Here is a 15,560-nt window from a genome sequence, read left to right on the forward strand (position 1 = left end):
CGGATGGGGACAAGTGTTCTGTCTGATCTTCGGCTTTCTCGTTCCAACACTGAGAGGCAGGTGTGGAAATCCCTGACCGTGATCTCTCCCTTCTCCCCGTCGCCCCCTCGGAGGTCAGTCTCACTCGGACGCTACGCTGTGAGGTGCCCCCGGCGGCTTGTCCCTTCTATCACTGCAAACCACCCTCCCCACCCCTCCCCTCCGAAAGTCGGCCCGTGCGGCACCCACGTGCACATTTCAGCATCTGGATGCCACTTTCTAACACACTCCTCTTTGAGGCGTGCCCGGTGGGCCACTGACACGCAGAGGGCTTCCTGGCGTGGCAGGGTAGCATGGCGGGTTAAGGGGTTTTTTTTTAAAGATTTTTATTTATTATTTATTTTTAGACAGAGGAGAAGGGAAGGAGAAAGAGAGGGAGACAAACATCAATGTTTGGCTGCCTCTCGTGCGCCCCCTACTGGGGACCTGGCCCAAAACACAGGCACATGCCCTGACTGGGAATCGAACTGCTGACCCTTAGGTTCGAAGGCTGGTGCTCAACCCACTGAGCCACAGCAGCCAGGGCTGCTACGTGCGTTCTACTTGACCACACGTTCCGGGTTCTTCCGGCCTCATCTCCTGCCAACAAGTCCCCTCCTCTGAACTGAGTATTTGTCAGTGTCCGTTTTATTTCTTCCGGCCCATTTCCCACACCTGAAGTGTTGCTCAAGGGTTTACAATTCGCACCTTTAACTTATCACGTTCTGACCACAAATGACGTAACATTTTGCATTGAAACTTCCATTTCCCCCTCCTTTTCTCTTGTTTCTTCGTGTTACATTTTTGTTACGTATTTAACTTCTGCACCTGACAAGCACTACAAAACTGAACGTGTCGTTTCTTCTTTAAACAGTCGATAGTTAGTCCGTTACAGAGATGCAGCAGAGGGGAAGGGGTCTCCGGCATGCGTTCGCCGACGGGTGCTTCCTGGCCTCGCCGCTCCTCGTGTGGGCCCAGGGTTCCCCGTGGCAGTGGCTCTGCTGGGGCGCTTGGCCCGGGCCGAGGGAGCAGGAGGACCGCCCCCCGGCCGGCTCAGAGCCCCGCACAAGCCCCGTGCAGCCCTAAAGCTCTGGGGGTGCTGCTATAACGGGGTGCAGCCAAGAGGGGAGCCTCAAATAGGGATCTGTAATAAGATCCAGAAGAGCCTGGAGATAATTGGCTCCACACCACAGGGCCACACCTGCCCGGAATGCTGGCAGCTGTAGCCAATTGTGAGAGGAGCCGGAAATGGGGCTTCAGAGGAAGACTGGCACTGGGATTTAAACCGAGACGCAGCAGCCATTGGGGGGAGAACCATGCGCAGCCCTGCAAGAGAGAACCACACAGCTCTAGCAGAGTGAAGACTCCCGCGGCCCTGAGGGAGAGAACCACGCGGCCTTGACGGAGTGTAGATTCCCGCAGCCCTGAGAGGGAGAACCACGCGGCTCTGGCAGAGTGGGGACTCCCGGGGTCTGGGGAGAGAGGACCACGTGCCTTTGCCAGAGTAGGGACCCCCGCAGCTTTAGGAGATATGGTACTCTGGACTGGGCAAAGGGGAAAGGAAGGAAGGACTGTGTCTGTCTGTGAGTCCTTTAAAGGACTTTAGGATGTTTAGTGAAGACATTAGGTCCCTACTTTACGTCTGTATAGCATTAAATAAATGTTTCCTTTCCTTTTCACAAATCTCTGGCATTGAGAGATGTCTTTGCTCTGGTGGCGGACATAACAGACCTGGGGGCTTCTTTCAGTAAGAGTATATCGTCCCAGGCCCCCTTGTTTGTTCTGTAACAGTTTTTGGCGACCACAAAGGGACGACAATTGTCCGTGGCAGACCGACCCCCTCAGGTGCGAGAGAGTGAGACTTAATTTCTCCGCACTCCCCCTGAGGGCATCAGCCGCCTATCACGCCTGGAAAGGTGAAAAGGAAACGAAACGGAGAGAGAGCAGAGACATGAAAGTGTTTTAGTTGAAAACTTGGTTTCTGAGTGCTTTTTTTTGGAATAATGGAGCGGGAATTTTGGATAATGGATCTGGAAATACCTGGTCTTTACGCCATCTGTAACCTTTGCTTGCTTTGTTTGAACTTTTGCTTGCTTTGTGGGAACTGTGAGAGTAGTACTGAGCCAGTCCCTAAGTGGAGCCCATTGGGTAGGATCCTAAGGGATTGGGAGAACTACTGTGCTAAGTCGACATACAAGATTCCCTTGATTAATGGTTAATGGTTTATTATTGTAACACGGTGTGGCCTACTTATGTTTTGGGTGATGAGCTGAGATGGCCAGTGAATGGTTCTTTGAGTTACTGCATCATTGCTAGACTGAAACAGTATGGCAGACAGAATAGCAGATGGCTTAACCTCTCTAAGACACTGCAGAAGGTGCATATTGGAAGGACTTAGGAAAGGAGTGCCCAAGCAGAGGAGTCTGAACCTGATACAGACTCTCCAGCAGAAGCCAGATGAGGATCCTTCTGAATTTCTAGAGGGGATCTATCAGGCCTACAGGAAGTACACTGACATTGATCCAGAGGCACCAGAGAACGTGATAATGGTAAACATGACTTTTATTGGGCAGGGCGCTCCGGATATCAGGAACAGACTTCAGCGTGTAGACAGAGTACTGGGGACGAGCTCCTCCCAGCTGGTGGGCGTAGCCTTTACAGTCCACAATGCCCGGGAAGCAGGGAAGGCAAAGCGGGCCACAGTGCTTTTGGAGTCAGCCCAGGGAAACCGAAAGAAGTGGGGCCCTGGGGCAGAACAGGGAAACTCATCGGGTGCCCGCCACCGGGCCAGAGGCAAAAGGGGCCCCACGGAGAAGAAAGGCGCCCTAGGCCGTAATCAATGTGCCTGTTGCAAGGAGGAGGGGCACTGGAGGAGTGAGTGCCCCCATCGCAAAAGGGAAAGGGAGAGTAGGAATCCAGGTCGAAGGAGGGTAAGGCAAGAAACGGAGGACGACAATGAATGAGGAGGCCCGGGGGCTCCACGGGACATCTCCCGACCCACCACTATTCCCCCCAGGAGCCCCGGGGACAAGTGACTGTGGGGGATGAGCCAACTGACTCTCTTCCTGCCGCAGCTGAGGCAGAAAGGGAAGGCTGGACCTGCACTCCGGAGGAAGGTCTGAAATTCCTCTTCCGGAAAGAAACAACGAATCCCGGTACAGGGTGACAGTGCTTGTCACGTCATGAAAGTGCGTGGAAAGCTGGAGACTTTTAGCTGCCACATGCTGAGTTTGAGTACTGAGTCTAAGTATAGTCCTTCCCAGTGTGGGAAAGGAACCAGGGTTAAAAGAGAATGATGGTTAAAATCTGGATGCGAAAATTATGTGTAAAGGTTGTGAAAGTTTTAAACCTGGAGTAGAGGAAACCTGAACTACTTGTTTTATGGTTTCATGGAAAAAGAGCAAATGTCTCACATTGGTGTTGTTTCTGATCAGACACCTGTACCTGAAGACCTAGGAAAGGCCACCTGTAACCGGCTGGGGAGCATGCCTTTGCCACGCGGGACCCAGGAAGGGTCATTTGGGGCTGACGAGTGCTTCAGCCAGAGGCACAGGGGCAGGTCTCTGCCAAGAGACCAGGCCTGGAGGAGCATGTCTCTGCGAGGCACCAGTGGACGCATTGGTGCAAGAGAATGCTTCTACCTGTGTATTGTTCTGGAACTCTGTGTTTTGGATTTCGCTCTGTATCTGCTCTGAAAAGGAAATTGAGGATTCCAGGGAAGGTTGAAACTTCACACTCTGTAGGAAAGTTTTGAGGAGCCTGGTGGATATCAGAAGGAAAAGGATTTTCCTTCACACTTTGTATTTTTCTCCCTACCTGATCCCTCCAGAATTTGGCATTAGCAATAATATAAGGTTTCTTTGCATAAAACCAGTAAGACCAGTCGTTAGCAGTGGTTTTGTTAACCAAGACTTTGACTGGAACGTCACGCCTGAAGGAGGCATGTATGGGTTCTGGTCGTCACCTGAAAGCCCTGAGGACCTGGGATTGACTTGCGGAGCTAGTGTAAGCCCACGAGAAAAGCCTGGTACTCTGGTTGGTTGTGCGGTCCATGGCAGTCTTTCCAGAGGAGGAACGAAGGTTGTTTTCCTGAAAGATGGCCAAAAGGAACCTGTAAGCACAACGGAAGCCTCAAGGGTCTGAGTGAAACAACTGGTACAGGCGAAGCCAGATGGCAGATGTGTGGCTCTGCTTCTGAGCCCCAAGGGGGGGGCGGGGCGGACTGGGAAGTCAATCTAAAGGCTGCCTGTGTGAGTTCCAGCAAAGTAGACTCAAGGATCATAAGTGATCCAGGCTGCTCTTGGTGTGTTTATGCAAACAAACAATCAAAATTAAAAGCGGGACTCAAAGTAGTCCCTTTAATAACAGTGAGGGTTGTCTTAAGGAGAAAAATTATGGTTTGAGGAAAATACAATACTCAGTATTGGACATCAGAAATGGCGCAACTAACTGTCTTGAAAATTTGCTTTTCAATTGACAGGCACAAAGGATCTGTCCAATGGCCACTGTTAAATATCATTGTAGCAAGCGCCTTGTAACAAGATGTCTTCCCAAAAGACGGTCTCCCAGGCACCGAGACCGGCTTGGGAATTTTTGTGTAAATTAACCTGTGTGTTCTTCTGTGGGTGTAGGGCATATGCCTAGAACCTCATTACCTGAGTGACTGATGGTAATACAGGCCTCACTTAAGGAGCCCATTTTCATCATCGCCCCCTGAGACTCAACGGTTTGGCTGAACTAAGTGGTTGGGCTGGTGAAGGGTTCGGGCGGTCTGTGGGTTTCACTTTGAACTGATTTTCCCATTTCTGTCTTGATGCCTTGGACAGAAAAGGGCCCCAGGTATCTGAAAGGAGGGAAATCAATCCTAACATATTCCCCTCGGCCCAAGTGAAGTATAGTGGGCCACAGGAGTTTCGGATAGGTGTACCATGCCTTGTACACCTTCCTCCTGGTAAGCCATTCCTTACCTAAGCCCTTGCCTTTGTCATTTAGTGGTTATGATTTAATTGTGCCTTCCAACTTTTTCCAAATCTGTCACCTCCAGAATATGACCAGGACGCCAACGGTCCAGTAATGCCAGCCTTTGGGCACCGAGCCTGAGACTTCCTGGTGACAGCCAACTGGCCAGGACTCTGTAAGGTCCTTCCCCTTACAGGAAGGCCTCCCTCCAGGCTGCATCCCCCACCCCCTTTCAGGGCTCCCCCTGACCCATGGGTGGGTAGAACAACGTCCATTTCCAGCAGGAAGCAGTTACAAGAAGATGAGACCTTCATCCATTGTCCTTTATAAGATTATAAAGTGGGTGTAAATCTGAAAGGAGGGATTGTAACAGGGTGCCGCCAAGAGGGGAGCCTCAAATAGGGATCTGTAATAAGATCCAGAAGATCCTGGAGATAATTGGCCCCACACCACAGGGCCACACCTGCCCAGAATCTGGCAGCTGTAGCCAATTGTGAGAGGAGCCGGAAATGGGGCTTCAGAGGAAGACTGGCTCTGGGATTTAAACCGAGACGCAGCAGCCATTTGAGGGGGAGAACCATGCGCAGCCCTGCAAGAGAACCACACAGCTCTAGCAGAGTGGAGACTCCCGCAGCCCTGGGAGGGAGAACCATGCGGCTCTGGCAGAGTGGGGACTCCCGTGGTCCGGGGAGAGAGGACCATGTGCCTTTGCCAGAGTGGGGACCCCGGCAGCTTTAGGAGATACGGTACTCTGGACTGGGCAAAGGGGGAAGGAAGGAAGGACTGTGTCTGTTTGTGGGTGCTTTAAGGGACTTTAGGATTTTTGGTGAAGACATTAGGTCCCTACTTTAAATTTGTACAGCATTAAATAAACGTTTCACAAATCTCTGGCCTTTCCTTTTCACAAATCTCTGGCATTGAGAGACGTCTTTCCTCTGGCGGCAGACATAACGGACCTGGGGGCTTCTTTCAGTAATAGTATATCGTCCCAGGCCCCCCTTGTTTGTTCTGTAACACTGCCAGGAAGGGCCGTGGCTGGCGAGGGCCTTATTAAAAGTGCAGGGAGTTACAGGGGAGCCCACAGAAGGACCAGCCCACTCTGCCTTGTCATGTTTAGGAAACTTTTACAAAACTGGCATCACGGATCAACCAGTGGTCAACCGACATTTTCCAGAAAGGCAGGTGAGAGAAAGACAGCGGAAGGAAGGGACAGGTCTTGCTGTGTGGGAGGGCGCACAGGGCAGGCTCTCCCGGCGTGGCCTCGGGACGCTGAGGGGCGTGTCCCACGGCAGCAGCGGAGGAACGGGGGCACGCGGGGCTGAGCCACACCGGCCAGGGCCGCGCGGGGCTCTCTCTCCGGAGCGCTGGGGAGGGCTCTGCGCCAGACAGCACGAGGCAGGCGTGCCGGCGGCAGGCTCCAGAGTGCAGTGGCTGCACAGGGCCACCAGCAGACATGTCAGAGGACCTGGGATGGACGAGACTTCGCAGGAATGGAGAGGGAGGACCAGAGGGCGTCTAACCTCAGCCCCAGAGCAGGGGGAAAGGAGCAGAGCGAGGTCAACAGGTGGGGCGAGGGGGAGCCAAGCAGCCTGCCCGCGAACCAGCGGCTCCTCCAAGTGTGCGTCCGCGCCGGGGGGCACTCTTTCCGTCTGGAATCGTCATTCGGAGCTGCAGGGGCCGAGGTGCGGCAGCCAGAGAGCAAGGGGGGGCAGCAACCCAGCTCAGGGACAGCCAGGGGTGCATCCCAGGACCCTCTGAGCGGCGGCGGCGGCGGCGGCGGGAGGTGAGGGTGTGAGGAGGCCGCGCAGCCTGGCTGGGGACGCGGAGGAGCCGACTGACGCGCAGGGAGGCCTGAGACACTGCGAGAGCCGAGCGCTGGCAGCCGTCCTGGCCGGGGCCTCCCGGGGGCCCGTGCTTCACACGGGTTCTGAGCGGAGGCCGGCCCCAGCCAGAAAGACGATCACTCTGGGGCGCCGGAGGCAGCAGGTGATGAAATGGGATGCTAAAAGGCCCCCGCTACGCCATTAATTCTCGCTCAAACCGCTCTCCGGTTTGGGGGAAGACAAACAGCCTTTCCTATAAACCAAAACTACACTCATTATTTGGGGCCACATCACTTTAAAAGGAGTTTTATGTCAACATTAAACACGGCACCGGCACCGCTCTGGGGAACAGAGCGTGGGGGGTGGCGCGGGGGTGGGTGGCGTGCTGTCCCCTCCCAGCGGGAAGCCCCCGTGGGGGTGTGCGTGTCGGCACTGCTGCCTCAACCAACGCCCCCACCACACACGGCGACCCCGGGCTGCACTCGGGGGAGGTTGGGACCTGCTGCCAAACGCTGCTGGGCCCCTGGGCCGGGAGGGGGGCCGCAGAGGGTCCCCGAGGGCCAGCGCCCCACCCACCGCCCTCAGCCCTGCGGCCCCGGGCCACCACAGGGGAGAATTCCGGATAGGAAACTGTTCTTGCGCCCCCGACAGAAAAACACCTCCGTGCCTCTGGCCACTTCTGCTCTGAAGTCCAACCTCCCTCTCCCCGAGGGAGGGCGGGGTCTGGCAAAGGCAGGGGGGGTGGGGGAGGGGGCGAGGGCCGTGGGCAGGAAGGGCTCCCGGGCAGAGGCCGCCCGGTGCTGCCGGAGCCGGCAGCTCCCTGACGCAGGGCCAGCTGAGATGCGGAACAGCGTGGCCCCGTGCACACCTCTTACCGGGGCGCCGGAGGGCACATAGTAGGACGAGCTGCCGGACTCCTCCAGACGCCCCCAGCACAGGCCGGCGGCAGGGCAGCGACCAGGCTCGGGGCCGGAGCGGAGCCGTGTCCTGCGTGGTGGCGGCCACGGACAGCACGGGGCAGGGCTCACCCGGCGGGGCAGCCCGCTGGAGGGCGGCATGCCCGCTCGCCCACCCCCACCCGTGTGTCCCCCGAGGACCTGCCCCAGGGAGTCCAGCAGGAGGCGGGACCGAGGGGAGCCCCGGGGTCAGACTCCCAGCGCCGCCGGCCTCTGGAAGGCGCGAGACCGCGGGGACAAGCACGGGGACGGCCGCTCACCTGGTCGCCGGTAGAGTGCTGCCCCGGGTGAAGAGCACGGACGGCTCCACCTCCACGTGCAGCCCCAGGGCCAGGCTCCTGTAGTAGCCCTCCGCGTGGCCGGGGCCTCCGGAGTACTGGAAATTCAGGACCGCCTCCAGGGTCTGCGAGGAGGGAAAGGAGGGCGTGAGCGCTCCCGAGCCGGAGCTGGCCGGCGTTCCCGCCGCAGGCGGGCTCACCCCGACCGACCGGGGAGGCTGAAGACAAGCCCGGCTGGCACAGCTGCCGCCCTTGCCCCCGCGCCCCCGGCACCCCGGCCCTCCCGCCGCCCCCGCGTGGATGCCAGCCACTCCCAGCCTTTTGGAACCCAGGCGCCTCTCAGTGGGTCCCCCGGCCTCGCACTCATGTGCGCGCTTCCCGAGAGCCAGGCTCAGCCTCGGCACGAGATGAATGAGGCGTGGCCCTCGGTCTCAGAAAACTCAGAGAGCACTGAGCGAGCGAGTGTCCGGGCGAAGGAGCAAACAAACAAGGGGGCCAGCCCCGCCCCCAGCACGACAGAGCAGCGGCCCCAAATCGCAGGTGTGCCGGCCAAGGAGGCAGGTACCCGGTGACGGCCCTGCAGAGCCGGAACCTGCTCAGCCATGAAAAACATCACGCCGGCTTTTTTGTCTCTTCAGAGACATCTCAAAAGTCCCCTCCGGGGAGGGATGTAGTAGAAGTCTCTGGGGAACTGAGCAAAACACACACCGAGGCAGGTAACTGTGAAGTCCCAAGTAACAAAGGAGAAATACTCTGTTTTCTTGGAATTGGCTGTTTCTTCGCTCCGAGAGAATCAAGGAAAAGATATAATTATAGAGAAACTGTGTGTCTAATTTGTGAAAATCAAGCACAGAAAGGGTTTTTGTGAAATTGTTGAGTGTGACTGCCTTTCTTCCTTGATTAAAAAGGCCTTCTCGGCCGCATGAATCAGAATGTTTCCATGAAATGCAGAGTGGGCTGGTGAGGCAGCGACACGGGATGTCCGAATGCCTCTCGGTCGGTCACCAGACGACACATCGGGAGCCGCACCCGGCTCTGCCGAGGGGCTGTCCCTCCCGGGGCGCGCCGCAGCCCCGGCTTCGAGGACAGGCTGGCACAGAGGTCACTGACAGGCAAGGACTGGAGAGAGACATGCTTATCTTCTAGGCACACGACTGATCATTCCCGCTAAATGCGTAGTCTTTCAACGGCCCCCTTTTGCTGAGCACCTGCTAAGTGCCCGATGCTCTGCTAGGTGGCCACACGCAGGGACTCTGACGCCCTTGGGAGCCCCACGAGGAAAGCCCCGTCCCCCCAGACGAGGCTCAGAGCGGGCGGGCGGCGGGCCCGCCCGGACCCAGGAAGCCGCGCGCCCTGGGCGGGGACGGCGCTGGCGCTGCACGGCTGTGCGGACCGCCGTCCTGCCGATCGTGCACGCCGCTGGGGACGGCACTCCGCCCCCCGCCCGTCCGTTCGCCCGCCAGCCCCGGACGGGCGTCCACTGCGTGGCAAGGGACAAGGGACTGTGGTGGACGACACGGCGCCACCTTGAGGGGCTCTAGTCCCCTCGAGACACGAGCCCAGAGACACCTGAGACGCACCGCGGTCGGTCACAGAGGCGGGTCACGGGCCACACACACGGGGGACAGAGGGGACGCCTGCACCCGCTGGGCAGCAGCCGGCTGGGGAGGCAGGACCGGGCTGTTAGTAAAGTGAAAACGGACACAACACAAAGAGACTCAATTAAACTAAAACCTCGTTCTTAAAAGTACCAATAAGAGCTCTGGCTGGCGTAGCTCAGTGGATTGAGAGCAGGCTGCAAACCAAAGCATCGCAGGTTCGATTCCCAGTCAGGGAACGTGCCTGGGTTGCAGGCCACGGCCCCCAGCAACCGCACATTGATGTTTCTCTCTCTCTCTCTTTCTCTCTCTAAAAATAAATAAGTAAAACCTTTTTTTTTTAAAGTACCAATAAAAGGGACAGTCCTCTCGTTTAGGCCCATCAAGGGAAAAAGAGAGAGAAACTAATTGTCAATACCAACAATGAAAGTGTGTGTCTCTGGGTACAGATTCTACACACATCACAGGGAAAGTAAAGGAGTAATAACGTAAACAGTCTAGCGCCCACAGATTCAACAGCTTGGGTGGAATGGACGCGCTCCCCGTGGAGCCGAGCAGAACGAGAAACCCTGGAGAGTCCCCGTGGCGACTGGAGACGCGGAACTCACCGCTGAAAACGCCCCTGGAAGCTCGGACGCCCTCCCCGCCGAACCCTCCCCGACCCCCCGTCAGGGGGCACGCCAGTTTTACGCAGCACAGCCTCGGGAAACGGAGGAGCGGGGGACCCGCGTTCCTCCTGTGTGGCCGGCGCTGCCCGAACACCACACCGGACAGGGAGCCGACGCAGAAGAAAACCCCAGGCCTCCGTTCCTCGTGGACTCGGGTGTAAAAGCCCTCAGCGAGGCACTGCCGAATCAGCCGCAGTGACGTGCACACGACGGGCACTGCACTGAGGCCACGTGCGCCCGTCTCAGCGGCGCGGCGTCAGCTGAACGCCAGAACGTCCGTGCCCTTCATCGTGTTAACACACTGTTAACAGAGAGAAGGAGGAAAGCCACGTGATCATCTCCACAGCTCCAGGAAACGCAGGTGACAAAATTCAAAACCCACTTACGATGTTTTATCAACCTCCCCCACGTGGGCGCAGGAAGGAGCAACGGCAGCCTCGGGGGCCGGCAGCTCCCTCGGAAAGGGGGGCACCCGCCTGCACGGCGGCGAGACCCGAGGGCTCGCCCGGGGAGGGAGCGCAGCGCCCGCGTCCACGGAGCGCGGTGTTCCCACGGTGAGCAGCTGCGAAGCCCCCCCCACACCGCGGAGGTGAACGAGGGGCCCCTCAGGCCCTTCGAAGGCCACACCGAAGGTGAAATGGTTTTAGCTACAAGAGCTTAACACTAGGGAGCAGCCTTGCAGTAACCAGGTCTCGGGCCTGGGGACCCGAGACCCAGGAAGGCGCAGAGGGTGGACCCTGGTCGACGCGATGGCTCTCGTTCAAACGGGGCCCTGCCACACCCACCCACCCACGAGGGGCGGGATGGAGCACGCCCGGCCCTGGGCCCCTTCTCCGGCGCTCAGACCCCACCCGAGGGGCCCAGGGCGGCAGGCAAATCCGGTCTGGGTCTTGTCGGGGAACGAGACTGAGAGGAGGCGTCTTGGACTAGCTACCCCCGCCCCGCCCCCCGCTTTTTTCCTGGCGGGTTTTCTTCCCTGTCCAACAGGAGGGAAATGCATGGCGACTTCACTGCCTGGGGCCACAGGGGAAACTGGAGTGCAATGTACACGGCGTGTCGCCATGCCACTGCTGAATCCCACGGCAGGCAACTACAGCCCGGCAGGTCCCCGGTGAGCGCCGCTGCACCGTGACAGTGACGGAGAACACCGGTTCCCAGCCGAGGCTGCAGTCTGCGCGGTGTTTGCTTACTCTCCCCGTGTCCGTGTCCGGCTGGGCTTCCTCCCTCCTCCCGAAGGTGTGCCCACGAGGTGGCTGGGGCCCGGCTCTCGCTCACCCGACGCCCGGGTGCAGCCTGTCGGACGCCCGAGTGCGCTCTTTCCACCGGACCCCGCTCAGCTCCGCACCCCCCGCGGGCGCGGCCGGGGTCCCCGCACCCCTGCTTGCAGAGCTCCTCCCCGGCTCTCGTCACTGAGCCTGCACCACAGGCACGTGGAGGCCAGGAAAGAGGCTCCTTCACAGGGGAGGAGCCTGAGGCCCCCGGAGTGGAAGTGACTGACCCAGCGCCACAACGCCAGCGACAGCAGGTCCAGACGTGGGGGGCAGGGCTCCCGGTCGCCTGAAAGGCCGCGTGGCCGGGAGCCCCTCCCGGTCCTGAGGCCCCTCCCGCCCGGCCCCAGCTGTCGGCCGGCACCACGCCCCGATCTTTCTGACCTCCCCGTCTGGACCACAGCAGGGATTCCAGAAACGCTGACCAGAAGGAAGAATGAAAGGGGGGGAAGGAAGGTGGCCCTGCAGCTCCGGTCACACACCAGACTCGGGGGGTGCGGCACGGAGTCCCCACCCTCGTCTGCGTTCCCCTCTGTTCCACGCTAACCAGAGTCCCCCCAAGCACCCCCAGCTCGCACCGTGCAGACGTGGGAGCCGAGACCCGGGGCAGGCAGACCCCCAAGCCCACGCCGCCCCAGAAGGGCGGGGCCGTGGCTCACACCCGGGACGCGGGGCTGCTGGCCCCGGCGCGCCCGCCGGCGTGAGGCACACCCCCGCCCCCCACCCCGTGCGCCTGAGTTAAAGTAAACGTGCCCTTCCCGAGCCAAACAGGAAATCAATGAGCTCCACATCAGTGTCGCCAATTTGCCTGAGAAAGCGGCTCTGCAAAGGTCACCTGTGCCGCCGGCGGGCTCCTGTTCTTTAACACGGCCGTGGGAGAGACACGGGACGGACGGTCCGCTCCAGGGCAGAGACAGCCCGCCGCGAGCCCCGGCATCTGCCGTCAGGCCTGCCGCCGGGCAGGACGACGGAGGCGGCCGTGCCCCCGCACAGCCCCCAGACCACGTCTCCGTGGCCGAGGAGGCGGGCGGAGGTCTCCTAATCGCACCTTCTCCCCAGGTGCTCAGCAGCCGGAAAAGGGGCGCACATCCAGGGAGGAGGATGGGGGCGGCTCCTCTCCCACCGCCACGCCCGGGGTTCTGAGCGTGCCGCGCCTCGACCTTCTAAATTGCCGGGAGCACTCCGCCATCGGCAACTCCTGACCTGCGGTCGCCGGGCACAGGAGTCAGCCCCGTCCCGGGACAGCGACGAGGGCCCCCCCGTGTGCTTTTCCTCCCACTCCGGTCCCCATCCTGCTCGCACTTCTCGTGACCTCTCGGAGCCCAGTTCCAACAACTGGCGGGTCGCTCCGGCGCGGGCGTCGCTCCGGCGCGGGCGTCGCTCCGGCGCGGGCGTCGATCAGCTGACTCTTCCTCGTGCCACGGCCCCTGCCCTCCGCCGCTTCTGCGGGCCTGCAGGGGTGCTGCCTCCATGAGACCGGCGCAGGGCCCAGCGGCGAGCTCGAGGGGACCCCTGGCGGCTTCCAGGGCACACTGGTTGCGAGCCCCTCCTTCCCTCGAGTGATTCCGGCCACCAGCCCTCCCGGGCTCTGGCCTGCCTCCCCAGCCCCACGCCGCCGCCGCGACGCTCTGCCCGCGCGCCGGCCCCCTGCGGCCTTGTCTCTCCTCTCCGAGTGGTCACGGCGCTGCGCTGGGCTTTCATTCCCCCCCCCCATTATCTGACAACTATTATTTAAGTCATTTCTCCCATTTTCCAGTGGCTCACAGCAGGACCAGCGTGTCACCAATCACTCCGCCGTGGCTGAAGTGGGCCTCTTCCCGGAGAAGCTCTCAGAAACCTCAGTGCCCCACCACACCCAGAGAGGCGGGCAGGCCCCGGGGCCGCTCTCCCTCCCTGACCCCCACCAACCCCCCTGACCTCCGGACCCAGGAGTGGTCGTCTCTAAGCCTCCAGGTGCGTCCAAGGCTCGGCCAGCTTAGGAGACAGGGCCTGGGAGGAGCAGGGTCCACGCCGCAGGCCAGTGCTTCTCAGCCACCTGAGATGCCCAGGAGAGCACACGGACACCCCCACCCCCGGCCTAAGGCTCCGGGGCAGCCGGTCTGGCAGGCCCAGGCACGTGACGGCCCTGAGCGACTCAAACCGGACAGGAAGCCGGGCCCTGGAGCCCGGGAGGGCTCAGAAGCAGTGAGGCCGCCCCGTGGTGCCGGGGAGCAGACGGGGTAGGCCCCTGGCTCCTGGGACCGGGACAAGCCGCGCAGGGGCCGGGCCGACCGGTGGCGCGGGCGTGGACAGGACCATTTCCGACACCGTGAGAGGCCGGGCCCAGGGCAGCAGGCTGCAGAGGGGGCGTCCTCAGCGGCGGGGGCAGTGGTGCTGTGCGTGCGTGTGTGGGGGGAAGGGCGGCGAGCTGCACGGGACTGGTGTGGGCTGGGCCAGACCCGCGGGCCCCGGAAAGCAGGTGAGAGGGAAGTTCTCCTTGAGAAAGTCACTGCCAGGAACGGAAGCTGCACAGGGGACGGAGAGGGGACAGGCAGCTCTGCGCGCAAGGGACGCGACGCGTGCGCCTGCCCACCGGACACGGGCGGCCCTGCGACCCCGGGCCCCGAGCTCGACCGGGAGGAGACCACCCCACCCCCCGGCGGGACTGTAAGGGACACTGCGGTCACTGCACGTTAAGGCAGCGGCTCTTGAGCAGGTGCCCCAGTGACAGGAGCTTTTGCCCTTGGAGGAGACTTTCGCCGGGGAGTTTCACGCCGTGATGAATTACATGTCTTCCACTATCAAAGACATGCCCGTCATTAATGTTCCTCACCCCAAAGAACAATCCAAACTCAGCCGACCTCCTAATGAAATCAGGCTGACGGATAAAAGGAGAGTGGGTGCTCACCTGTTATTACGAAATTCTTAAATCAAAACAGCTTAATTGGTCCATTTGTATTTCGCAGGCAGCAGCCAAGCCTAATGAGTTTACCGCCAGCGGCACCGCTCAGGACGCTTGCCCGCCCCCCACGCCCCCCCGCCCCGCGCCGCCTCACTCGGCACAGCAGCGCGGCTCCGCCTCGTGGACCGAACGGGCGCGTCGTTAACCACCTGAATTATGCCCGGGCCTCCCTCTCCCCTGTCACCGTGGATGTCGTTATTTAATCTGTGCTGCTGTATTAAGTAATTCACCCTTGAATTTCCCTTGTACACACAATATCTTGAGGATAAAACACATGAAGGGGAAAACAAGGTGTTAGAATAATGTTGAAAGAATTACTCTTGAGAGGCGCCGGCCGGCTGGCCACGCAGCGCCCAGGCCCAGCGCAAACAGGACGGGCTCCCGGCCCCGCGCTCTGGGCACAGCCAGGCCCCTGCAGGGGGAGCAGCCGCCCCCCTCCCTGCAGCCGCGGTCCCAAGCGCCGGCGGCGGCACAGCAGACCTCGGGCATCGTGGAGCACGGCGCCAGGGCCCGCTGCTCCGCACCCTGCCGCCCCGTGCAGCGCTGGTGCGGAGCCGAGTTGGACCTCGGCACCCACGGGACCCGGGCTGTGGACCACTCACGGCCTCGTCCACTCTCCCAGAGCATCAGGACGGTGTCATCCGCGTGGACTGGCCAGGGTAGGGCCGCTCGGTGGACATGGGCGAGCCCAAACTCCGCAGAGAGGTCTGAAACGGCCCCGCGTGCCTCTGGGCCGTGTCCACACACGCGCGACTGAGGGGTGGGCGTCACTCCATGAACTCAGACAACCTGCGTGAGTGTGCCTTCCAACAGCGCACCGCGGGGCATCGCCCAGACGAGCCCCGAGCCCCCCGACGCGCCCTGTGGGCGGGCACGGAAGCTGCCCTCACGCTCATTACACAAACAAGCTCCGACGGACGTTGTCACGCACAGCGTCGTCCCGTTCTCTCGGCCGGCCGGCCCCCCGGGCGTCCTCCGTCCGCAAGGAGCAAGGTGGGCTGGGGGGAGGCAAGGGGGCGCGGCAGGGCCGTGTTCGGGCTTTGGCCAGGCT

The 15,560-nt window shown here is 60.6% G+C and overlaps 1 protein-coding gene across 2 annotated transcripts in view; it reads right to left on the reverse strand.

Annotated features, from left to right (window-relative positions):
• The window catches only part of TRAPPC9 (trafficking protein particle complex subunit 9), a 160,854-nt gene that overhangs the window by 57,123 nt on the left and 88,171 nt on the right, over window positions 1-15,560 (reverse strand). For both annotated transcript variants that reach the window (XM_045861310.1, XM_045861309.1), the window contains one exon: window positions 8,017-8,159. In XM_045861310.1, the coding sequence (XP_045717266.1) occupies window positions 8,017-8,159 (143 nt within the window). The remainder of the gene's footprint in view (window positions 1-8,016; window positions 8,160-15,560) is intronic.

This window comes from Phyllostomus hastatus, unplaced genomic scaffold (assembly GCF_019186645.2).
Source record: "Phyllostomus hastatus isolate PE091 unplaced genomic scaffold, TTU_PhHast_1.1 phas_scaffold_21, whole genome shotgun sequence".
NCBI classification, from domain to species: Eukaryota; Metazoa; Chordata; class Mammalia; order Chiroptera; family Phyllostomidae; genus Phyllostomus; species Phyllostomus hastatus.